Source organism: Perognathus longimembris, chromosome 13 (assembly GCF_023159225.1).
Source record: "Perognathus longimembris pacificus isolate PPM17 chromosome 13, ASM2315922v1, whole genome shotgun sequence".
In the NCBI taxonomy this organism is placed as follows: domain Eukaryota; kingdom Metazoa; phylum Chordata; class Mammalia; order Rodentia; family Heteromyidae; genus Perognathus; species Perognathus longimembris.
Genome location: NC_063173.1, coordinates 47,741,453 through 47,767,033, shown reverse-complemented (window position 1 = coordinate 47,767,033; position 25,581 = coordinate 47,741,453). Strand labels below are relative to the sequence as shown.

The 25,581-nt window shown below is 37.9% G+C and overlaps 1 protein-coding gene across 16 annotated transcripts in view; it reads left to right on the top strand.

Moving 5' to 3' along the window:
- Phf21a (PHD finger protein 21A) overlaps positions 1 to 25,581 on the top strand; it is a 205,518-nt gene that overhangs the window by 36,105 nt on the left and 143,832 nt on the right. For 11 of the 16 annotated variants that reach the window (XM_048359532.1, XM_048359529.1, XM_048359544.1 and 8 more), the window contains 4 exons: positions 1,846 to 1,957; positions 8,139 to 8,282; positions 15,232 to 15,264; positions 17,917 to 17,982. In XM_048359532.1, coding sequence (XP_048215489.1) covers positions 8,229 to 8,282; positions 15,232 to 15,264; positions 17,917 to 17,982 — 153 coding nt within the window. In that variant the 5' untranslated portion in view covers positions 1,846 to 1,957; positions 8,139 to 8,228. The remainder of the gene's footprint in view (positions 1 to 1,845; positions 1,958 to 8,138; positions 8,283 to 15,231; positions 15,265 to 17,916; positions 17,983 to 25,581) is intronic. The other 5 variants (XM_048359538.1, XM_048359536.1, XM_048359537.1 and 2 more) reach the window with 1 other exon arrangement.

The following is a 25,581-nucleotide window of genomic DNA, read 5'->3' as shown; positions in this document are numbered from 1 at the left end:
TTTGCACTAAAAATGAATTTTTGTTGAATTTCACATAGTCACGTGTCAAATGCATTTGTGTTTCCGATAATTCTGTTGGGGTGCCTTTTGCAACCTGTTAAAAAGGTCAGGGTCTCACTGGACAACAACGTGAGAGCTTAAATTAAAAAATTAGGAATTCGAAAGTTAGGATTCTCATTGTATTTTGTGTTTTTACTTTTAATATGCTGTTAAATTGGATGGCTTTAATATGTGTGTGAAATGGTAGGTAATATAACTCTGGGGACCTTGACTTTGTAGTTGGGAACACTAGTATTTATATTTATATTCTTAATATTAGTTTCATGTCTAATATGTTTTCAGTATGTGTTGTTGTGTATAACTTGTGTGTGTATGCATGTGTGCCCATACTGAGGCTTGAACTCATGGCATTACCCTCGCCAGCTGTCTTACTCACAACTGGTGCTCTACGTCGTGAGCCACACCTCCAGTCCAGCAACTTGTTGGTTTATTGGAGATGGAGTCTCACATGTTTTGCCTGGGCTGGCCCTGAACTATGGTCCTTCAGGTCTCAAACACCTGAATAGCTAGGATTACAAGTGTGGTGCCCAGCTTTGTTTAATTATTATTATTGTTATTTAAATATTTTTGTGCCTGTATGGAACTTGAATTCAGGACTTTAGCTTTTGCTCACAAGGCTGGTGCCCTACCATTTGGGCAACACTTCTATGTCCTGCTTTCAGGTGGTTAACTGGAGATAGGTCTCATGGACTTCCTTGCCCTGCCTGGCTTTGGATTGTGATCCTCAGATCTCAGCTTCCTGAGAGCTAGGATTACAAGTGTGAGCCACTGATGTGTGGGCATATAATTCATAAGGTATATAGGCAACACATTTTACCCTAATTTCTACTTTAATAGAGTTAATAGCTTCTAAGTTCTCACACTTAATTATTTCTTTTGGATGTCTAATTCAAGATCACAGATTGCACAGAACAGCAGTCTAGTAACTAAGCACTAAACAAATGTTAACTTTATTTAGAAAGTATGTATTAGGAAAACAAAAAAGACCAACTCAAATAACATAACTAGAATTACAAAGTATACAATGCAAGACTACTTTTTAATACTCTCTCTCTGATTAGTAATTCACTTAGTGGGTAGTTATGGTAGATATTCAGTTAGGCTTTTTTTTTTTTTTTTTTTTTTGATATTATGATCCTTGAGATGTCTCTTTTAGCTTTCAGAGGTTGGGTTTTTACTATGAAAGAATACTTGAACCAGCAAACCATATATTTCACTGCTGCTTAGTTTTGCTTGCTTTTCATTCATGGAAACTTTTTAAAAAATAAGCAATGAAGCTGAGTGCATGAATATGAAGCTCGTGCATGTAATCCTAGCTGCTGAGGCTGAGATCTGGAGGATTGTGGCTCAGAGCCAATCCCGGAAGAAAAGCTTGTGAGAAACAGTCTCCAAAATCACCTATGAAAAAGCGTGGCTCAAACGATTGAGGGCCAGCTGAGCTAACAAACATGAAGTCCAGAGTTCAGACCCTAGTATCACCAAAAAAAAAAAGATTCCAAGATTCTGTAATGTTTCACTTGGTAATATAATAGAACCTTAAGGGCCTTCCCTCCATGTCTTTTTTCCCTTGTGGCAGTTGCTTTTACTATTTCCCTGTCAGTTATTATTTAATCAGTTGTTACAGAATATTGCATCCAAAAATGGAGACCAGTATATTCTGAGGAACTCTAGTTCTATAAAAACTAAGTAAATCTTGAGATGGGGCTGGGTGGGGAAGGGGTTCTATAGTCAAATAATTTGGGAAATGCTGCATCCAACAAAGTTAAACAGGTTTCTTTACTGCAGGACTTCTCAGAACCTTTAATATGCTAAAGTGCATTGTGAATCTCCAAGAGGGGGCTATGATATGCAGCATTCTTGAATACTTCTAATGACAGGGAGCCCACTACCTCATAAGGTAACCCATTCCTTTTTCATATAGCTCTTCTAATCCTTAGTTCTTTATATTGATCTAACATCTATTTCCCATTACTTTACTTCTATTAAGTAATTATTGGTCATGCTGAGACACCACACCTCCCTTGTTTATCCTTTATGTGATATTATGTTTCTAAGATTCTGACCAGGCTTATCTGGATTCTGACCAGCTTCATTTCCAGTAAATGTGGCAACCAGCTCTGAAATTTTAGCCTCACTGTCACTGTGCTTTCATACACTGCTCTCCAATTTTCTTCACCTTGAATTTCTTAAAATTTTATTTGTGTTCCTCTTGTTGGGTGTGGTTGGGATAATTTTAGTAGATATACTTCATGTCTGTTAGAGAGATGGACAATAGAAGAATGCGTGTGTGTGTGTGTGTGTGTATGTATGTGTATGTGTATATGTATGTGCATGCATGCAGGTGCATGCCCCAGAAGCTAAGGAAACTGAGATTGATTGACTACATGTTGAGATTATGCTTGAGGTAGGGAGAAAAAGAGAAAGAAAAAAAAGTGATGTACAAAGGGCTTACAGTTACAGGTAAAGAGTACGGTTCTTTTTATCTTTTTTTTTTTTTTTCTAGTCCTGGGCTTGAACTCAAGGCTTGAGCACTGTCCCTAGCTTCCTTTTGCTCAAGGCTAGCACTCTACCACTTGAGCCACAGCGCTACTTGTGGCTTTTTCTATTTATGTGGTGCTGAGGAATCAAACCTGGGGCTTGGTGCATGCTAAGCAAGCACTTTACTGTTAAGTCGCATTCTCATCCCTACATTTCTTTTTAGACAATGCCACCCCTTCCCTGCTGTCACCCAGTTTTTCTCTCTTATTTCCACCCACAAGTTGTATAGTTCATTTTCAACCTACTGTCTAGTGAGTATCCTGCTGTCTGGTAACTTTTGTGAGTAGCTGCCGGTCACCCTAGGCTTTGAGCACAGCCACCATGAAGATTGGATGGATAGTGAGCACTGTTCCCCACAGGACAGTTGCCATTGGCCTATGGAGAGTCACCAAAGAAATTCCATCCTACCAGGAAATCAGGACATTGAAAACTTGTTAAATGATAAGAAAACACAATTAACTTTTAATGTCCATTTTGATATTAATAATGGTTTCAATTAATACTGTTAAAAGAATTTTATTATTTTTAGCATCCATGGTAATTTTTAGCACTTAATTAATAATCAAAGGTATTATTTTATCTTGCTTTGTATTAGATAGTAAGAAAATGAAATCTGGTATTACACCCATGGAACAAGATATAAGGGCATTTGGATTGGTCCTGATTACTTTTTCCTATATTAAACCTTCCTTGTCTTGTGCTATCCATCTCTGGGCTCTAATTAAAAAACAACAACATATTAAACCTTGCCTGTATCCTATCTATTCAAGAGGATGAGGAATGAAGGATCAAGGTTTTGAGGCCAGCCAGGCAGAAAAGTTCACCAGACTCTTGTCTCCAAAATAACCAGCAAAAAACCAGGGCTGTTGGTGTGACTAAAGTGGTAGAATGCCTGCTTAGCAAGTTTGACACCCTGAGTTCTACACCCCTCCCCTCCTGCTGTGTTGCCTAAGTACATAAATAAATAAAATAAACCTTCTTTAAGAGAATATTGATCAAAAGCAGAGGAATTTTGCGCCAAATACATTTATGATATACAGAACTGAATGCTGTCAAGTTTTAGAGACAATCTGTGGAGGCATTGTCATGGGCTTCTAAAATAACTGTTGATTGACGGGTCACATTTTGATTGAAAAAGGGTTTATATTAGTTTGGTAACAGAGCACAATATTTCTTAGCAGTAAAATCAGAGTTATGGTTTTCTTATACATTATTGGAATTATAATAAAAGACCTAGGAGTTACATATGTCCAAGTAAAACTACTCAGAAAAATAGAAAGCCCATTCTTAGAAAATTTGTGAATAGAAATACATGTTGAGAAGTTTTATTAAAAAGCTGAAGTGGGCTGGGAATATGGCCTAGTGGCAAGAGTGCTTGCCTTGTATCCATGAAGCCCTGGGTTCCATTCCCCAGCACCACATATATAGAAAATGGCCAGAAGTGGCGCTATGGCTCAAGTGGCAGAGTGCTAGCCTTGAGCAAAAAGACGCCAGGGACAGGGCTCAGGCCCTGAGTCCAAGGCCCAGGACTGGCCAAAAAAAAAAAAAAAAAGCTGAAGTAGAAAAGTTAAATATGTCAAAAAAATAAACATTAAAACTGTACAGATTACAATGGGCTTTTCATATAACTTCACTTTATTTAAGACTCATAAGAATCCCATGACATAAGTGGTATTATTTCCATTTTCCTGATTTACAAGCAGACAAACCCTGAGGATAAAAGTCCCATCATGAATAAATGGAGTTAGTTGGTTTTGCTTTTGCATCAGGGTGTAAAAGCAGTAATATTTTTCCTATAGATGATCCAGCTTCCTTTTTTTTAGTGTGCTTTGATTTATTTCTTTATTTGGTTTCTGAGGGTGTTTGCTTATTTCTATTTTATGTTTTTGTTATTTGAAGGTGAGAGGTCACCGGATACCCCATTGGTTTGGTGTGTATGGTTTTGGGTTTTTTTGTTTTTTGCCAGTTACCTAGGGCTTGAACTCAGGGTCTGAGCACTGTCCCTGGCTTCTTTTTCCTCAAGGCTAGCACTCTACCACTTGAGCCACAGCGTGCCACTTCTGTCTTTTTGTATATATGTGGTGCTGAGGAATGGAACCCAGGGCTTCATGTACATGAGGCAAACACTTTACCACTAGGCCACATTCCCAGCCCCTTGGTGTGCATGGTTTTGAAAACTGTGAAAGTTGGCATGTCATAGACCGGTGCCCTCCCTCATGGTAACTATTATATGGTGGGAGACATTGTACCTGAATAAAGTGTGTCTCTTACTATTTTGTCAGTTTATATTCACCTTGCTGTCAGGGATTTATTGTCTTTAACTTATTAGGATTGGTAAAAATATAATAAATTGTCTTTTACAAATTTAGAAAAAATACATTCTTTTGATTCTATAAGTTGTCCTCAAATTGTGTGTAGATAATGGCTAAGTTAAGACTTTTTTCCATTTGTTTTGTTTTTGGTACTGATAGTAGGCCACTTGGCATTATCAGCTTCCATATACATATAGAGAACTCAGGGCCTAGACACTGTCCCTTAGCTTTTTTGGCTCAGGTTGATGCTATAACCACTTGAACCACAGCTCTGCTTGTGGCTTTTTAGTAATTAATTGAAGGTAAGAGTCTTAAGGACTTTCCTGCTCAGGCTGGCTTTGAACTAGGATCCTTAGATCTCAGCCTCCTGCGTAGCTAGGATTATAGTCATGAGCCACTGACATCTGGCTCTCCCAAGTGGTGTTTTTTTTTTAATGTTGTTTTGTTTTGTAAAGTATTTAGCATGTGCTTGTCTTTGAAACTATAAATATATGTTTATAATTTCTTCCTTTAGTTAGATACTAGCCTCTTAAAATTCTTACCCAGAGGAGCTGGGAATATGGCTTAGTGGTAGAGTGCTTGCCTGGCATGAAGCCCTGGGGTCAATTCCTCAGCATCACATATATAGAAAAGGCCAGAAGTGGCGCTGTGGCTCAAGTGGTAGAGCAAAAAGAAGCCAGAGACAGTGCTCAGGCCCTGAGTTCAAGCTCCAGAACGTGCCAAAAAAAAAAAAAATTCTTACCCAGAAAGAGACTTTTCTGAGAAATACATTTCAAATGAATGAATCTAAGTTTTTCTGTATCTTTTTAACCCTTCAATTTTATTTTGAAATGAACTGAGTAATTGGCATTTAAAGTCCCTTGCCAAATAAAACTTGCTTTTGTATATTTCTGATAAGCAGACAACAGTCTGATGGGGGAAGTAAAAGCTGTCAGCAAAGGTTAAACCCTGGCTTTTCTTTTTCTTTTCTTAAGCATTTTCTTTGATCAATGTAATCATTTTCTAATGCCTTGTCAATGGAAAAGTATGTATATTTATGGAAAAGTTTCAAGGAAAATATTGATACCCCAAAAAGAAGAAAATAACTCTCAATGCTGTCACCCAGAGATAACTATTAATAAACCTAACGTGCTGCCCGACACAAATTCTCACAGCTCAGAGTAGTAGTGTTTTTATAATCTCCAGTTTGATAGCCAAGCATATCTTAAAATGTATATTTCTATGACTATTAAAATGAGTGATTATAATGCTTCTTGGTCATTTTTTTCTTCTCCTAAGAATTGCTTTTCCATATACTTTTCTTTTTTTGTTACTGGGAATGGAACCAGGATGTTGCACTTGCTAGGCAAGTACTTTGTCACTGACCTACATCCCAGCCTTCCATATATTTTTCTTACTGATTTGTGAAGGCCCCAACTTAACCTAAACAATTTTAGCCCTTATTGTATATACTGTAAGTTCTCCATGTTTTTTAAAAAATTTATTTATTTTGGCACTGATCCTGGGACTTGAACTCAGGGCCTGGGCACTGCTCCTGAGCTATTTTGCTCAAAGGTGACACTCTATCGCTGGAGCCACAGCTCCACTTCTTGTTCTCCATGTTTGTAACCTGCTAGTTGTTTTTAGAATTTATGTGAGTTCTGTGAGCTATGGTGTCATGTGTCACCACTAAAAAAATAAAATAGCCTTTTCTGCTTTTGAAAATATTCTTTCAAGGCAGGTGGCAATGGCTTACTTCTGTAATCCTCTCTACTCAGGAAGCTGAGATCTGAGGATCATGGTTTGATGCACAGGCAAGTCCATGGGACTCTTTCTCTCCAATTAACCACTAAAAATCCCCCAACCAAAAAAATAAAAAACACCAGAAGTAGAGCCCTGTGTTAGCCATTTAGTTAAATTATAGTACAGTAGTGATGGGCAGAGGCTCGGAAGGTGAGGCTATGTGTCACATTTGTGGTCACAGATTTAGACTTTTTACGTGATCCCATGTGAAGTTAAGCATATTGACAAAGATATGCACCAGCAAGTTTGAAAAGAAAAGCAGATGATGTTCATTGTAAAGATTGTAAAGAAAAGATGATGATGTATGTTTCTTGTAAAGATTGACGAATATTCCATTACATCTCACATGTATCCAACAGTTAGATTATCTTATATTCCTGTCAGAACTCTGTGGATAGTACACTTACATAGTATTTGTTTTAAATACTACACTTATATAACATTTGTTTTAAATATTAGCTTGTTAAGTTTAAACTTTCTTATGCTGGTCCTAGGGCTTGAAGTCAAAGCTTGGGTCCTGTCCTTGACTTTTTTGCTCAAGTCTAGCATTTTACCACTTGATCTGCATCTTCATTTCTGGCTTTTTGGTGGTTAGAGGTAGGAGTGTCATAGACTTAATCTGCCCAGGGTTACTTCAGACCACGAACTTCAAATCTTAGCCTCCTGAATAGCTAGGATTTACAAGTATGAGCCACCAGCTCCTTGCTAAAATTTGAACATTTAAATCACACCAGATTTCCACCTTGTTTTGAATTTACTTCTAGGGTAGAGTAAAATGGAAGTTTTCTGGTGATTTGTAACTTTTGAGAGACCTTACACCCTTGTTTGCTCTGGGATTGAAACAACAAATGTCTGATTATGTTGTATGTGTCTTTTCCTAAGTGCGGCCTGGTCAGGATGGTGGCAATCTACCTGCTTCTGCCACGTAGGCAGGAGCTCGCGTTCTCTGCCCTCTGCATGTAGAATGGAACAGTGCCCAGCACACAGTGGCTGTTCAGACTTTTCCGTGACTGTGACTGTTTTGTTTTCTTCTGTTTCTCTTTTTACAGTCATTTGAAGTGTTCTATACAGGGTTGCCCAAAGAATAAAACGCTGAGGGTAGGGACATGATTGGGGAAATGGAGAAGAATGAAGGAAGGGGTGACATTGACCGTGAACATTGTCCTTATAACCAGACTTATGGAATTGTAACCCCTTGCACAACTACTTATGAATAATACTAATAGAGTAAAACCCAGGAATTTTTGGTATTGAAGAGTGTGTGTGTGTGTGTGTGTGTGTGTGTGTGTGTGAGGCGGGCAGGGTGGGGAGGGGGAACTTTTTAGGGATTCGGAGTTGTTCTGTGTTGGAAACTTTTTTTTTTTTACTAACTTATTTTATTTAGCATGTATTTTCTTTATTCTCAACATAATGACCCCCCCTCAACATTTTTTTTTGTCTCCACAGCTGCAGCGACAAGAGGAGCTTGTTATTTTAAACAGAGGCTGAAGAAACCATATAACTAGCAGACATAAGAGAGAGTAGAGAAGGCAGAGGATGGAGCTGCAGACTCTACAGGAGGCTCTTAAAGTGGAAATTCAGGTTCACCAGGTACATTGCATTACTGGCAAAGATTAGTCTACAGGCTCATTTCTGGCTTCCAGTACAGTTTGAAAATCATCTTTAGACATTTATCCAAGAGTCATGTCATTTTCCTATGATAACTACTCCACAATTATTACTTTCAAGAACTTTAATAAATAAAATATTCTTAATTTTCTTTTCAGAGAAGAGTATAAAAATATTTTCCATATCCCCAAAGTGATGGGAGAAAAGACAACTTTTTTTGCATTTAAGAATGTTTTTCATGTGATAGAACTTTATTTTTTAAAATAATGTAACATGTTTAACTTAACTACTATACATATTGAGGTTTTTACTCATCATATGACTCAACTTTATATCTTGATTCCAGTCTTTAGTAAAGAAAGTATAGTTGCAATGTGGTTTGTTTGTATCTATGAAAGATGAATAGTAAAACCTGCTGAAATTGTTTTAAGAAGGGGGAAAATAAAGGAGAACAACAGAGGGATTGAGATTGATCAGAATACCTTTATACATATATGGAAATGTCATACTGAATCCCTCCTTGGTATACTTAATATATGCTAACAGAATAAAAAAGCAAATCTGATTGCTTTCATAGATGTTAAATAAAAAAAAAATCACAATTCTTCTCTGAGAGCCAGTGGCCTGTGTTATTCAAGGCTGAGCTAGGAGGATCAAGGTTTGAAGCCAGCTGAGCAGGAAGTTCAAGAGACTTTTATCTCCAGCTAACCACAAAAAAACTAGAAGTGAAGCTCTTTCTCAAGTGGTAGAGCGTTAGTCTTTAGCAAAAAGCTCAGAGACAGCACTCAAGCCATGAGTGCTGGGACCACAAAAAAAAAAAAAAATCAGTTGCTAACATTTTGTCCTTCCTACCTAGACTAAAATCCTTAAGGTAGACAATTATAACTAGTAAATGTGTATATATAAACAAAACACTATAATTGCATTTATATAATAATTATGTTTCTATGGAAGGATAATCCTAAAATATTTAATATATTTTAATTGTAAATTTTGACATAGAGAGACATACATTATGATCAAGGCATACCTATTCATAAATGACTAAAGCATTAACATTGTATAAACAAAATATCACTATGGTCTGTTTTCTAGACATCAGCTGGGCATTGGGCTGTAACACACACACACAGTCCTTGGTACCCCAAAATGATAAATGATGGCATCTACTTCTGAATGTGTAACAGTTGCGAATATGGGAATGATGCGCAGAAGTCAACTTTTTGTTTTGGGTGGTGCTTTAGATCAACTCCAGGGTTTTTACACATGCTAGGCATGTAGTCTTTTATACTGAGCTGCATCTCCAGCTGTGAACTACTTTTTGAAGGTGTTTATTCTTAGTAGTTTGTCTTGTTTTCTCTTCTTGTTTTTTAATATTGGAGTTTGAACTCAGGGTTTTAGAGTTGTTTGATCTGCTTAGTAGGCAGGCGCTCTACCACTTGAGCCATGTCTCCAGCCAAGCTGTTCAAAGGTTATTTTGGAGATGGTATCTTATGGATTTTTCTACCTAGGCTTGATTTGAGCTGTGATCCTTTGGATCCTCAGCCTCATGAGTAGCTAGAATTATGGGAGGAGCCACCAGTGCCCAGTTCTTGTTTTATTTTAATAACCTAATCTAACATTACTTTATAAAGTGGTTGGGAGATATCTTGGGCTTTGATTTATACATTTATACATTGTGGATGAGAACTTACAGAAAAGCTTCAAAAATACTTTGTTTTTCTGAATTATCAACATTGTTATATTAATATAAGAAAATGTTGAATAAATAATAATACGAATATGTAAAACAAACAAAATTTATATACAAGATAGAAAGCTAACCATTTTTTACATCTAGTTTGTATGTTCAGAAATCCCTGCTGTTGCTTTGGACTTTGTTAAACTTTTGCTTCTTTTAGCATATAATAAGTTGTACATACTTTATTCTTTATTACAAATTTAAAGTTATATTTGTTAATTCAAAAGGGATATAGTAGTCTTCCAAAAGTTATCCTAAACATTCTTAATATTCAAGGCGAGCACTCTACCACTAGGCCATATTCCCAGCCCTTTTTCTTTCTTTTTTTTTTTTTTGCCAGTCCTGGGGCTTGAATTCAGGGCCTGAGCACTGTCCCTGGCTTCTTTTTGCTCAAGGCTAGCACTCTACCACCTGAGCCACAGTGCTACTTCCGGCTTTTTCTATATATATGTGGTGCTGAGGAATCGAACCCGGGGCTTCATGTATACAAGGCAAACATTCTTAATATTCATATGAACAGTTTCTCTTTATATTTAACTATTTGTTTTGAGTATAAACTAATAGCTTTTATATTCGCCATTAGTTATTCTACAGTTTCTACAATAATAAACATTTTTGCATGTCAATTAAAGTATTTTAACATATGACACATACATTTCCTTTTTTTTTTTTTGCCAGTCCGAGGCCTTGAACTCAGGGCCTGAGCACTGTCCCTGGCTTCTCTTTGCTCAAGGCTAGCACTCTGTCACTTGAGCCACAGCATCACTTGTGGCTTTTTCTATATGTGGTGCTGTGGAATCAAACCCAGGGCTTCATGTATAAGAGGCAAGCACTCTTGCCACTAGGCCATATTCCCAGCCCACATTTCCTATTTTTGAAAAAAAAAATTAGCCGCAATGACAGGCTTTGTTTATAAATTGATGTTATTCTGTTTGGGTGAAGAGTAACCTGCATGGTCATTGAACACTGTGCGTTCGATGATGCTGGAAATGAAACCAGGCTATTGGCACTGATACGGGTCTGAACCCCAAGTCAGAATGTACTTTTAGCTAGCTATGAAAGCCATTACAGGTAGAGGATGAAATTTGGCAGAAATCAAATCTTTTAGATAGAAACTATGTTAGGAAACAACATTGTAGTTGGTATTGCTGTGCTAGGAAGTTTTTTTTTTTCTTTTTTCATATTGGAGACTGAACCTAGGGTCTCCCAAACACTTGACCACTTGAACCATACTACTATCCTTTTTATTTGTGAAACAGGTCTCATTAACTTTGCCTGAGGCTGCCTCAAACAGTCTCCTGTTTTTGTCCCTTAAATAGCTAGTATTACAGACATGTCCTACCACACTGGCTAGAAGTTTATATTCATATGTTATCTATAAAATTTTAAATTATAGTGGTCATCTTTTGGGGAAAAGTCATACTTTTCCTCCCTTTCTTTGATTGGTGTGTGTGTGTGTGTGTGTGTGTGTGTGTGAGATATGGGGCTAGGTGCTCTCCTACTTAAGCCATATTCCCAGCCCCTCTTTGGTTTTAGTTAGTTTTTGGATATGTCTTCTGCTTTACTGTATGGGTTGGGATTCAGATTGAGATCCTCCTACTTAGAGCTTCCTGTGTAGCTGGGAGTACATCAGTGTACCACATTTTCTGGCTTGTTTTTTGGTGGTTTTTTTTTTTGTTTGTTTGTTTTTTGCCAGTCCTGAAACTTGGACTCAGGGCCTGAGCACTGTCCCTGGCTTCTCTTTACTCAAGGCTAGCAGTCTACCACTTGAGCTACAGCACCACTTCTGGCTTTTTCTGTTTTATGTGGTGCTGAAGAATCGAATCCAGGGCTTCATGCATGCCAGGCAAGCATTCTACCACTAAGCCACATTCCCAGCCCACTTATGGCTTGTTTTTTGAGGTGGAGTTCTTAATTTTTTTCTGCACGGTTGGCCTCAAACCTTGATCCTACTTACCTTTCTCCAAAGTAGGTATAATTGTAGGAATGAGTCACTCTGATTGTTTTTATGTTGATTTGTTGGATTCTTGTACACTATTAACTTCATATGAACTGGAGAATAGTATAAAGCAGAAGTTAACAGATTTTTTTCCTTCCTTCCTGTCTTGTCAGTTGTGGGGCTTGAACTTAGGGATAGTACTTTTTGCTCAAGGCTAGTGCACTGTCACTTTGAGCCACAGCACCACGTTAGATTTCTGGTGGTTAACTGCAGGTAAGAGACTAATAGACTTTGCTGCCCGGGCTGGCTTTGAGCTATGATTTTCAGATCTCAGCCTCCTGAGTGGTGCTAGGATGACAGGAGTGAGCCACCGGTACCCAACCTCTGCTTTCTACAGACAAATCAGCCACAGAGAGTATATAAACAAATGGCTTGGCTCTATTGCTAAACAGGTAGTAGACTGAAGTTGGCCTATTGGCTGTTGTGTGCTTATGTTTGGCAGAAAGTTTGCCATGAGAAATTGCTATGATCACGTAGTAGAAAGTAACTTCACTTGGGTAAAACGATGTCAACTTAAGGTCTCTAGAGAATTGTATGGTGTTATAGGTGCCCAGCTTGTCATGTTTGTTCTGCTCCTGAGTATATAAAATACTATTTGTATGTATAACAGTTGGTTTCTTCCACTAGAGGAGAAAGTGTGATTCTGAGTCAGTTCTTAAAATCCAGTCTCATAGAAGAAAAGCCTTTTCAGCTTCAAAATATTAACCTTAGTGAATAGACAATTCTCTGGTAACCAAATCAGAAACTACAATTAGGCTCATTTGAAGTATAGTTAGATTTGAAGAAAAATTATATATAAAACCTTGCATTTCAATTCCATTGAACTCTTGGATTAAGTATGATTACTCTTATACAAAATCTGATCTTAGTAGCCTGGATACTGCATACCCGTGTATTAGAACTAGGGAAGGGAAAGGAAATGCCAAAATCGAGAGACAGAGGATAAAAAGACAAACCATTCCAAAAGCAATACTTACAAAACCATTTGGTGTAAACAACTGTACAACTCATGGACGGAAGAGGGGAAGGTGGAGGGGGGGAAATGAGAGAGGAGGTAACAAGTTGGATAAGAAATGTACTCACTGCCTTACATATGAAACTGAACCCCTCTATACTTCGCTTTGACAATAAAGAAAAAAAGAAAAAAATATTTGATTTAACAAGAGTATGCTATTGAAGATCTGTCATTGTCGAATGTGAAGTAGAATTTACTGATGCACACTTTATGTGTTTGGAGGTCATCTGAATGTGTGCTAGCTTCAGGTAGAAGGGCTTCTGTCCAATTAGAATAAATATCAGAAGTCATTCTCCATAGATAATACATTTTACTCAAGAGAGATTTCTTAGGTTATCACAACGTATTCACTCATCTTCACATTAGTTCAGTATCACATGGTGTATCAGAAGCAGCAAATTTGAGTTGAGGTTTTTTTGGGACTGTTAGAGAATGCATGATAATAACAAGCTTTGCTAGCCTACTGCTTGTACTAAGTTGTATAGACTGAAAAATAAACTGAAGACACAAGCGTTTGATAAAACATCGCAATTATGGGCTTTTTCTTGCAAGCATCCTATTGAATTGCTTGTAGCATAATATTTTAATTGATATCATATCTCTTAAGAAGCAATAGGAGCTTGGCTTTTTTATTTAATGAAATGTATTTTAGAAATATTTTATTTTGTAGCTAAATAATTTAAGAGGATCTTGACACCCAAAGAGAGTAACAGATGTTTCCACGTATGAAAATTCTTTGCTATTTCTATGTTTTTGATATTTCTTTATCTTTCAAATTATTTTGTCCATAGCTATTGTTTTAACCATTAAGTTAGGTCAAATGACATTTATTTTTATTTTTATTTATTTATTTATTTTTTTTGGCCAGTCCTGGGCCTTGGACTCAGGGCCTGAGCACTGTCCCTGGCTTCTTTTTGCTCAAGGCTAGCACTCTGCCACTTGAGCCACAGCGCCACTTCTTGCCGTTTTCTGTATATGTGGTGCTGGGGAATCGAACCCAGGGCCTCATGTATACGAGACAAGCTCTCTTGCCACTAGGCCATATCCCCAGCCCCTATTTTTATTTTTTTATTTTTTGGGCTTCTGGTTTCTTTTTGTGTGTGTATGTGTACTGGTCCTGGGGCTTGAACTTAGAATCTGGGTGCTGTCCCTGAGGTTTTTTGTGCTCAAGGCTAATGCTCAACCACTTTGAGCCACAGTGCCATTTCTGGCTTTTTAGTAGTTAAGTGGAAATAAAATTCTCATGGTCTTTCCTACCTGGGCTAGCATTGAACTAAGATCCTCATATCTTAGCCTCCTAAGTAGCTAGAATTACAGGTGTGAGCCATTGGCCCCTGACATTGGGCTTCTAGTTTCTTAGTAAGGGCATTTCTCATTGGGAATTGGATATATACTTTTTTCCCCAGAGAAATACAGCTGGGTAGTTTGCATTGTTTCTCCACTTTATCCTTGGTCTACTGAACATATCCTTCCTTGTGTCCCTGCTGCCTTGAGAATGGACAAACATCTGATACTTAGCGCCTCCTGTTGTAAACACCAGACCAGCATACTGACCAAGTCTTTGCTGTGTTTGGATGCAACTTTGTTCCACATCTTGCTTGGGACTGTAGATAGTGACAGTATTTTAAGGGGATTTTTGGCTTTGGGGGTCATGTAACTTATAATTGCTTTCAAAAGTCACTGTTCCCTATCCTGTCTCTCCAGTTAAAAGTCAGGTTCTTCTTTATTTCAAATATTAAGTATTAGTATGATTCTTTAAAAAAAAATATAAGAAGGAGGCTGGGAATGCTTGCCTAGCATGGCTTCGATTCCTCGGTACCACATAAGCAGAAAAAGCTGGAAGGGGTACTGTGGCTCAAGTGGTAGAGTGCTAGCCTTGAGCAAAAGAAGCTCAAGGACAGTGCCCAGGCCATGAGTTCAAGCCCCAGGACTGTCAAAAAATAAACACACACACACACACACACACACACACACACACACACACACGAGAGTGCTTCATTACCTTTACATTACAGAAACTTTTTGGTCTATTTTGATTGTGGTATTTGGTGCTTTTTTTTTTTTTTTTTTTTTGGTAAGGGACTTAAAATCCTAGATTTTGAGGGTCAAATTTGATTACCCATATGGAGTTCATACATAAGACTGATGGTTCTCTTTTTTTCTCTTTTATTAACAGAAATTGGTTGCTCAAATGAAGCAGGATCCACAGGTAAAACATTGTTCCTATTTTTTTCAATTAAGATAAAATGACCATAAAATGTAAAAATACAGATAGTATTTAAGTTTCAAAAACCATTTTATTCCTAACAGCTAATATTTTTAGTACATTGGTCTTAACATTTTTTGGAATTAGAAAAATTCAGTTGTTCTCTTACAATATAGCTATCATTTCATCTTTGTTACTATTATTTTACTTTCATGTTATTTGCTTTAAAAATTCAGAGTTAATGGTCTTAATGTAACTTAAGTTTCATTTCTGTAAATGCTGCTATTCAAAATTCAGACTTCATAAGTCTTTAATTGAAAATCGCCTCAAACCATTGTTAATTACATGGAGTTTATAGAACATAAATACCAACTTTTACTATGAACTCAAGGCTTCTTGCTTGGCTTTCTAGCTCACAGATGATGCTCTACGGCTTTAGCCATGCCTCTACTCTGGCATTTTTGGTACCTAATTGGAGATGGAGTCTCCCAGACTTTTCATCCTGGGCTGGCTTTTGACCAAGCTTCCCCAGGTGTCAGGCTTCTGAGTAGCCAACATTGTAGCCATGAGCCACCCTCAACTGGCTGAGAATAATTTTTTAAAATATTTTAGAAAATTTTATTTTTGAATGCACCCCTAATGAATACCTTATGTAGTCAAATCTAGAAAACATTAGCTTTAGCTTTTTTTTCAAATAGGAATTTGGGACACTGGCATTTTAGACTCTTATTTTTAGAGAGAAATTCTTCTAAAAAGTTACCTTGCCTACCAGAGACTTGTATTTATTATTCAGGCAACGTCTCTTTTACAGCCATTAGACCGTGCGTCATACATGTCTTTTTGTAAAGTTAAATAAATTCCTAAAGAATGGTACTGAGGCAGATTGACTTTTGGAAGTGGAAAATAGTATCATCTTTACAAATTTAGGACTTAGTCTGGTTATTGTGCTTTTAACACAATTCATTGATTCTGAGAGCTAGCACTTGTAGCCCACGTTTACTCTTGTTTGACAGTCCAACTTCCATAAGAAACTTTTTTCTTTTTTTTAACATATTTACAATTGAAAGTGAAGTTAGGACAGTGAACTCCCTTCCTTGTAAAACTAATATATGCTAATAAAAATTGAATTTAGGGAACTGAGAGGTGAGAGATGCTACATTAATAGGTTCTTTCCTATCTAATGGAATCTCCATTATCAACAACTGAAGTAGTCTTAGATATAGTTGGTAATCATGTAAAAACTTAGACTTAACTTGAGAAATCTGAGGGTAGTAACTTGTTAGACAGCATTCCAAGTGATCTCAGAGAAGCCTTGTGTCAAATAGACATATATACAAAGCCAAAATGGAGGAAATCTGAAACTTAAAGAAGAGGAAGCAGGCACTGGTGGCTCATGCCCGTAATCCTAGCTATTCAGGAGGCTGAGATCTGAGGAGCATAGTTGGAAGCCAGCCCGAGCAGAAAAGTCTGTGACTCTTGTCTCCAGTTAACTACTCAGAAAAAGCTGGAAGTGGCAAACATGGCTCAAGTGGTAGGGCATTAAGCCTTGAGCACAAAGAGGCTCAGGGACAGTGCCCAGGCCTGAATTCAAGTCCCAGGACTAGTGGGGAAAAGAAAGAGGAAATCTGTGCCCTAATTTAGTAGAAGACCAAGCAGGGTAATTTGAAAGAATCATATATGAATGGAAAAAATTATGTATGGAATAATTAAAGCAATTAGTATTCAGATAGTAGACTCTCATCCTACCTTAAGCATTTAAAAACTTTACATGGTTCTCCCTCTAGAGTAAAAACAAGCACATTCAGTGTATATCATCTAAAAACAGTTCTTATTTTCTTTCTGATTCCTAGAATTATAGAACAGAGAAAGGACCCTGTAGTCAGTTTGTTAATTTGAATGATGTGATGTTAAGGCAACTATAGTACTGGCAGCTTTTCAAATCTAGGCTAAAATAATGCATGCACTTTACTAAATAAGGGAGAGGACAAGCAGAGGAAAACCTCTTATCTTTGTTGATAATGCCATAGAGCATACTCCATATGCTTACTTATGCCCTCCATTTTTCTTGTTTTGGTCTGATTAAGTGGAGCTTTAGGTTTTCTGTCAACTGATACTTTATATCAAGTAACTGTATTTTAGTGGGAAGCTACTATTGTAGTGCAGAGTCCTAAAATATAAAACTTCCTTTAGTTTAAAATAGTTGCAAAAAGCCAGGCGTTGGTGACTTGTGCCTGTAATCGCAGCTACTCAGGAGAATCGTGGTTCAAGGCCAGCCAGGTTGGTGAGACTCTTCAATTAGCCTGCGGAAAAAAGACTGAGGTGAAGGTGTGGTTCAAGTGCCAGCATCAAGCCCTGAGGTCAAGCCCCAGCACTAGCATGGGTTCCTATGGGCGAGCGTGCATGCATGCACGCGGGCACACACACATACACACACACATAAAGACACACAAAATAGTTGCAAAGAAGCTGCCTCTATTCTGTGCTAGTATTTATGCACTAGGAGGAGATATGATTACAGTTTAATGCATGACAAAATTGATTGGCTAAATGCGTATGGTTGCTTCATCATTTGTAATACAGTGTGCATATTCTTCTTGCTACTATTCTGTTAACAAATGAATATCTTTCTCACAGATATTTTTTCTTTCTAATCAGAATGCTGACTTAAAGAAACAGCTTCATGAACTCCAAGCCAAAATCACAGCTTTGAGTGAGAAACAGGTAGGGAAAGAGTGGGGGGAGCATATTTTTAACATTGTGTTCTAAAGATATGTCTGCTTGAGGCTTCTAAGAGAACTGCTATTTTTCCTCATGTGTGAAAATAAGTGTGGGCAGCCAGACTCGGTTTTAATTTTGCTTGAGCTCTGTTTATCTATTTTTATTTTTGGTTGAAATCAGTCTCTAGAGTATCCCATGAGTGTATGTTCCTGGCAAATACCTAAAAGCAATGTGGCAGGCTGCCGTTAACTGTGTTAATTAAACTCTGTAGTTTACCCTTAGGGGAAAAGGGGTAAGAAAGTTAGTGGGAGTATTGGTAGAGACTCCTAGTTGCAGTCTGTGTCTTGTTACCTGTTTTAAAGGCTCCAGCTGACATTTGGAGAGAATAGCTGTTAAGTAGAGCTCTAAATCTAGGACTCTTGTTCCAAGTGTTGTCATGCTCTTACGTTAATCTTTAGTAGATATTAACCTATTATTTGGGGGAAAAAAAGCCTTTGATGGAAACTTGTTGCACATATGCTATTATAGGGCAAGAGAAGAGTACCTAACTTTTTTCCAAGGACACTTGGCAGGTGTAATCAGAGGTTTTTGTTTGTTTGTTTATGCTGAGCTCTACATCAGTTCAGGCGGTTCCTGCCACCTGGTGGAGTTTGACAATTGACAATTGAGCTAGTTCTATCCTTGGTAATCTGACAAAGCGTTTGTTTCCTTGTTCCTTGCTTACCAACTTTCCTCTGGTCAAAAAGAACATTTTGTAAGATATGCATTGAATTCTTGGCTCTCTATTGAATTCTCCCCTTCTCCTCATTTATCTATGGGTGATAATGGCGAAAGGGGTTACTGCTTTGTTAAATGGCTCCTTTGTATAACTACTTGGAGTTAAATAAATAAATAAACATTTTCTGTTATGTGAACCAAATGGACAAAGTGATTTTTCAGTTACAGCTCCTGCTATTAAAACATCTTATTGAAGACTTTTGGTGAAATAGTCCTTAACAACTGATTTTATGTTGTTTTTAAAACATATTTAGCTGAAATATTAACAAACTCATTGTCAGCTAAGTTTTTGATTTTTTTTTTTTTTTTACGGACTGAAATAGTGATGTCTGATTGTATCTGGATTGTGTGGTCATTGAAGAACTCTGTAGAATAGATAAATCATTTAATCGTCTTCCTAGCTGGATGAGCAACTACTGTTATCTCTCCCTCCTCATTCTTATGCCATCCCATCTTGTGGTTAAACTAAGGATTGCTAAAATAAAAAATGAGAGGAGGTAGAACAGTGGAGAATGACTTGTGAGAAAAATGTAAACAGAGCTTGTTAGTATGTGTGGCCCTGAGTGAGATTCAGTCCTCAGAAATGCAAACGATGTGTGTTAGGGAAAGTGTTCTAGCTTTAGATTTAGAGTGTGTTAGCACTAAGCTTCTTTATAGTTTTAGGATTAGTTTGACAAGATGCCAATGAATGAGTCACTTTTGCTGAAAAATTCACGTGTTCCAGCAGGGAAAGAAGTTAAGAGCTGATTAGTAGAAAGGGGTGGGAGATGCTGTCACAGAGCTAAAACAACCAAAGCCTACACTTAGGGGAAATGGGGTAGTTAAAAAACTAGTTGGTTTGAAATGTTTTGTGTGTGAAAAGTAATGTAAAATTTCAGTTCATTTTGTAACTTTAATACCAAAATATGAACCACTTTACTCACATGACTAATATTTTAATTTAACTTTAAGTTTGTGTTATAAGAAAAACTTTATAGAAAAGAATGAGGAATAATACCATATCAGAATTTAGAACTATTAACTCTTCGTCATATTTGCTTCCATTCTTTTTCTGGGTACAGTACATTTTTCTATATCCATTTGAAAACTTAAATGAATAGTAATTGCTATAAATATTTTCTTATTTTGCTGTATTTAGAAAAAGCTACAGGAGGTGGAGCTGTGTCTCAAAGTGGTAGGGTGCTAGCCTTGAGTGAAAATACTCAAGGACGGCCCTGAGTTCAAGCCCCACAACTGACCAAAAAAAAAAAAAGTCACTAATTGTTACAATAGACATTTTTAGTTCTCAGTTATTATTTCTGCCCCAATCTGGTATTCAATCTCTTCCTTAAAACTAAGTAACTAGTTGAGTGTTGGCCTATCATGCGTGAGGCTCTAGGCTCAATCCTCAGCTATATGGTGTGTGTGTGGGGGGGGGGCTAATTATGTAATGATACTCTTTGTTTGGGAAAATTCAGTCCTTAGTAATTATCCTTCATGGCTAAAACTTAGGGAGTTTCATTCAGTTCTTTATTAGGAAACTCAGATGCTTTCAGATCGTAACTTGAGGTTTCTGAATATAAACTCGAGGGTAGCTTCTGGACTTACTGGCTTTGGTCTGTGATTGACAGTTCTTAGAAAATCCTGAGACTTGATTGAATAAACTAATCATATTTATTAAAACCGTTGTTGAATGAAAGAGATGTTCTCCTGATACAGCAGTGGAAAGGCATATACAACTTTTTATATTACGTGTTTTGGTATTTGATTCATGTGGGCCTGTAAATGTATATAAAAATTTTGTCCATATAAAAGGTTAGATGGCAATGACTTTATACCTAGTTTATTTTTTTGTTTTATATTTTCTAAATTTGTTGAGGTCCTTTTTGTTTTTAAAATCACAAATAAGAAACATTTTAAAAAAGAATGTAATACTACCCTCTTGTCTGTGCCAGGGATAGTTAACATGACATTCTCTTCATGATAAATTAACTATTATAATCAAGAAATTCAACTATTTAAGCAGTAGTAATACTAAAGGGCAGAAGCAAGTGTTAATTTCCTTTACAGAAATCATTATCATTCTGCACTTCCCTATTCCTTACATTTGACAGACATATGTGCATGTGTTCTTGTCAGAATAGATATACTCTGATATTGGAGCCCAAAATGCTTGGTTGATTTAGTGCTCTATTTTGATTCTGAATTCTGGTCAAGGCAATCTCCATCCCTCCCCCCACAAATGTACTCAGGATGGACTCCAGGGCCTTGAACATGCTAGGCAAGTGCTGTGTAACTGAACTGGCCCATAGAACATCTCAAAGTTTGTTCCTAGTCCCTTAGGGGATTCAGGCCTAAGTCACTGAAGTTGCATCTTTAGTTTTCCCCACCTAAACAGTTTTCCATCCTCCTTGGTTTCACTGGGCAGATTTTATTCACTGCTCAAATGTGTTATTTCCTCTGAGGAAGCCTCCCTGAAACCCCTTTCTCCAGTTAAGATAATGTATCATTTTCCTCCATAGTTACACTATTTACGATTAGGTTCTTCAGTGACTATCTGAAAAGCTCCAAATAAAGATGGCTTCACCAAGATGAAATTTTACTCCTTTCTCTTCTGCAAACTCTGGATGTAGACTATGGCTGGTGAGAATGGTTCTACAGTGTCAGTGAACCTAGGCACGTTTTATTCTGTTGCTCTACCATTCTCAGCATGATGCTTTCAGATCATAGTCTAAAATAGCCACTCCATCTGGTAAGAAGAAAAAGCAACAAAGGCTGAACCCTTCATTTTTAAGTATGTTTACTGGAAGTAGTATGTACCACTTCCAGTTAAATTCCCTTGATCTGAAGTTAGTTATGTGACCTCAGCTAGGAGAAAGGAAGGCTGGGAAATGTAGTTTTTTTATTGGTGGCCACCAATGGGACATAATATTGTTAATAATTAGTAGTTTTTGCTATAGTAGCATGTCACAAGATGTCATTATAGGGGCTAGGAATGTGGCTTAGTGGTAGAGTGCTTGCCTGGCATGCATAAAGTTTTGGGTTTGATTCTTCAGTACCACATAAACAGAAAAAGCCGGAAGTGGCACTGTGGCTCAAGTGGTAGAGTGCTAGCTTTGAGCAAAAGAAGCTCAGGGACAGTGCCCAGGCCCTGAATTCAAGTCCCCTGGCAAAAAGGAAGATGTAGTTATATATTCATATATATATGGCCTAGTGGTAGAGTGTTTGTCTCCTGTACGTGAAGCCCTGGGTTCGATTCCTCAGCACCACATATCTATAGAAAAAGCCAAAGTGGCACTATGGCTCAAGTGGTAGAATGCTGGTCTTGAGCAAAAAGAAGCCATGGACAGGGCTCAGGCCCTGAGTTCAAGCCCCAGGACTGGCAAAAAAAAAAATAGTATAATACTTAACAGGGAAATAGTTAGCATGGAAGAATGTCTTAAATGATCTTATGTAACTGGTCTTTTTCTCTGCTTAGAGATAACTCTTAGGCTGGCGTGGGGTGGAAGTGGAAGAGCAGCTGCCTAGCAAGTAGTGAGCCCCTTAGTTCAAACCTCAGTACAACTGCCACCACCACTAAAAAAAAACAAACCAGCAAAACCTATTCATATACTCTTTCTTAAAAAGATAATAAAAATACAGTATGCATACTTAGTATATTATGAACATTTCTTACATTTTTGAGTCCTCTCTGTTTTGAACATGATTTTTTTTTAACATCTTCAAATACTTGTCTGGTTGTATCTTAATTTTTAAATTGATTCCTCCGTTATGTGATGGTAGTTTTTTTTTTTCTTCAATTTTTTCTTTTTTGGCTTGTTTTGTTTTTTGCCAGTCCTGGGGCTTGAACTCAGGGCCTGAGCACTGTCCCTGGCTTCTTTTGGCTCAAGGCTAGCATTCTACCACTTGAGCCACAGCGCAACTTCTGGCTTTTTCTATATATGTGATGCTGAGGAATCAAACCCAGGGCTTCATGTATACAAGGCAAGCACTCTACCACTAGGCCCCCAGCCCTTCTTCAAGTTTTTGTGGTTATAAATATTACTATGCTGAATACCCTTCTCTAAGTCTTCACTTTTCTCTGATTACCTTGGGATAAATTCCTAGTTAGAAGATTAGTAGGCACCTTGCTCATCTATTACCATAACAAACCACTTTTGCTGAGTGGTTTACAATTAGCATTTCTTTTTCACACTTGTCTGTAGGTCACCTGAGGTTTTCTTGATCTAGGCTGGGACCCATCTGCTTCAGTTGTGGGTTGGCCAAGCTTGCCCTCAGGCTGTAGGTTTAGTTAGATTTACCCTAAATGTGTTCATTCAGAGGTCTGGCATGAAGGGACAGAAGCTACCTGGGGCTTACTCATTTCATGGTTTATCACTAGAGCATAAGATGTAGGCCAGATTACCAAGACATATTTTAAAATTCTTCTAGCATCAGACTATTAACATCTCATTAGCCAAAATAAGTCACGTGGCCATGCTTTGCAAAACTTCCTGATAAAGACTGTGAAATAGAAACATTGAGAACAATCAGCATCCTCTCACATTTGGTCAAAAGGTGTAAATAAGACTTTTTCTTTATTAAAAATAACAGGGGATGGGAATGTGGCTTAGCAGTAGAGTCCTTGCCTAGCATGCAGAAAGCCCTGGGTTCAATTCCTCAGAACCACATAAACACAAAAAGCTAGAAGTGGCGCTGTGGCTCAAGAGGTAGAGTGCTAGCCTTGAGCAAAAAAGAAACCGGGGACAGTGCTCAGGTCCTGAGTTCAAGCCCCAGGACTGGCCAAAAAACAAAAACAGCAGCAATAAAAACCCGGTCCCTTTTACTACAAGTTTCAAATTACTTCCAGAACAGTTAGTTCCAGATAAATAGAACATATAAGAGCACCTGTAAGCATCCATCCCAGAGGACCATGTGGAGACAGTCACATGGTTTATAAGGAGGTTCATTAGTGGGGCCATCTTCCCCACAGGAGAGGAGGCAATATGGAGCCTGCCTTTATGCAAGTGAATCCTTGTAACTCTCAGGATAGAGGTGGTAGGTACTGTGCATGCAGCTAGGTCTGGGCCGAGGGTGGGAATGCAAACCAATCCCTGGAGAGCTGTAGGGCTGTAGGGCAGGGAGGAGTTCAGGTCTGGGCGCTGGGCATTCTGATGATGCAGCTGAGGGCTACCAGCTGCCCCTGGACATGAAGTGGGAGGGGCAGGAGAGGAGGACCTGATACGGAGGGAATGCTCACAGCACCTGTTTCTCCCAGAACACCTGGGGTGAGGATACTTTTATGGTTTAGAAAATGAACTAATATGTATTTGATGCTATTTGTTCATGGTATAAATATTTTATAATATTCCATGAAAGTACCTTTTGATTTTCTTTCACTCCTTTTTTTCTTATTCGTTGTAGTGAGTAGACCCCTTTGTAGTTTTTGATGTTTTTCTATAAGTTTACTTTTTGCTGCTGTGTTTAAAAATTACAGTCTTGATGGGCCCCAGTGGCTTATGCCTGTAATCCTAGCGACTCTAGAGACTGAGATCTGAGGATTGTGATTTGAAGCCAGCTTGGGCAGGAAAGTCTGTGAGGCTCTTATCTCCAGTAAACTGCCGAAAAAACTCAGAAGTGGAGCTGTGGCTCAAATGGTAGAATGCTAGCCTTGAGCAAAAGAAGCCCATGGACAGACAGTACCTTGAATTCAAGCCCCAGGACCAACACCAAAAAAAAAAAAAAAAAAAATTATAGTCTTTACTTCTTACAGATTAGTTTAACCTGAATTAAGTAAATACTTGGTTTAATAAATACTGCAATTTATAGAACCATTCCCAAATTTGAACATATTTAGTAAAATAGTTCCTGAAATCCTTGGGAGAGGTTTCTGTCCCTACAGGAAATAGTTATGGTTCTTATACATAAATAACACAATTTAAGCTAAGTAGATATAGTAGTCAGCTTTGTGTTACCATAGCAAAATAACTGAGGCAATTAACTTTTTCAAGGATAAAGACTTATATAATTCAGGGGCTGGGGATATGGCCTAGTGGCAAGAGTACATGAGGCCCTGGGTTCAATTCCCCAGCAACACATATACAGAAAACGGCCAGAAGTGGCGCTGTGGCTCAAGTGGCAGAGTGCTAGCCTTGAGCAAAAAGAAGCCAGGGACAGTGCTCAGGCCCTGAGTTCAAGGCCCAGGACTGGCCAAAAAAAAAAAAAAAAGACATATAGTTCAGTTATGGAGGTTTGAGTTCAAGAGCAGGTAGCTTCCATGCTTTGGGCCTGTGGTCAGGGCAGCATACCATAACATGACAGAGTTCACTGTTCACATCATGAGCAGGAAGCAGAGAGAGAGAGAGGGAAGGGGGAGAGAGAGAGAGAGAACACTACAGTTCTCTTCTATAGCATATCACCATTGACTTAAGTACTTCCTATACATCCCGAAGACCCTTAGTATCTCCTAATGTGGCAACCTAAAGTCCAGGCCTTTCATACTTAGGCCTCTGAGGGATATTACTCATTCTCAAATCTAAGGTAGAACTTGTTACTTCCATATATTATAGGGTGCCAGAAAATATAATCCTGTGCAGAGTTGTTTAAGTTTTTAGGTATAAAGCAATGTAATATGCTGCCTTTCTTATGGAATGTTTGAAAGTTAGTGAGCATGTATCATATACATCCAATTTGGGGGTAGTGGTAGTTGTGTGCTCTACTTAAATGACATTTATGTGGACCCATGCCTTTAGTGGTTGTGATTAACTTTGTTTTATATGTGACATGTATCTTCCATATAAAGTAAGACTTTTCCAAAGAGCTAGAATATTTCAACATATAACTCAGTCATGGAGTACATCATTGTAA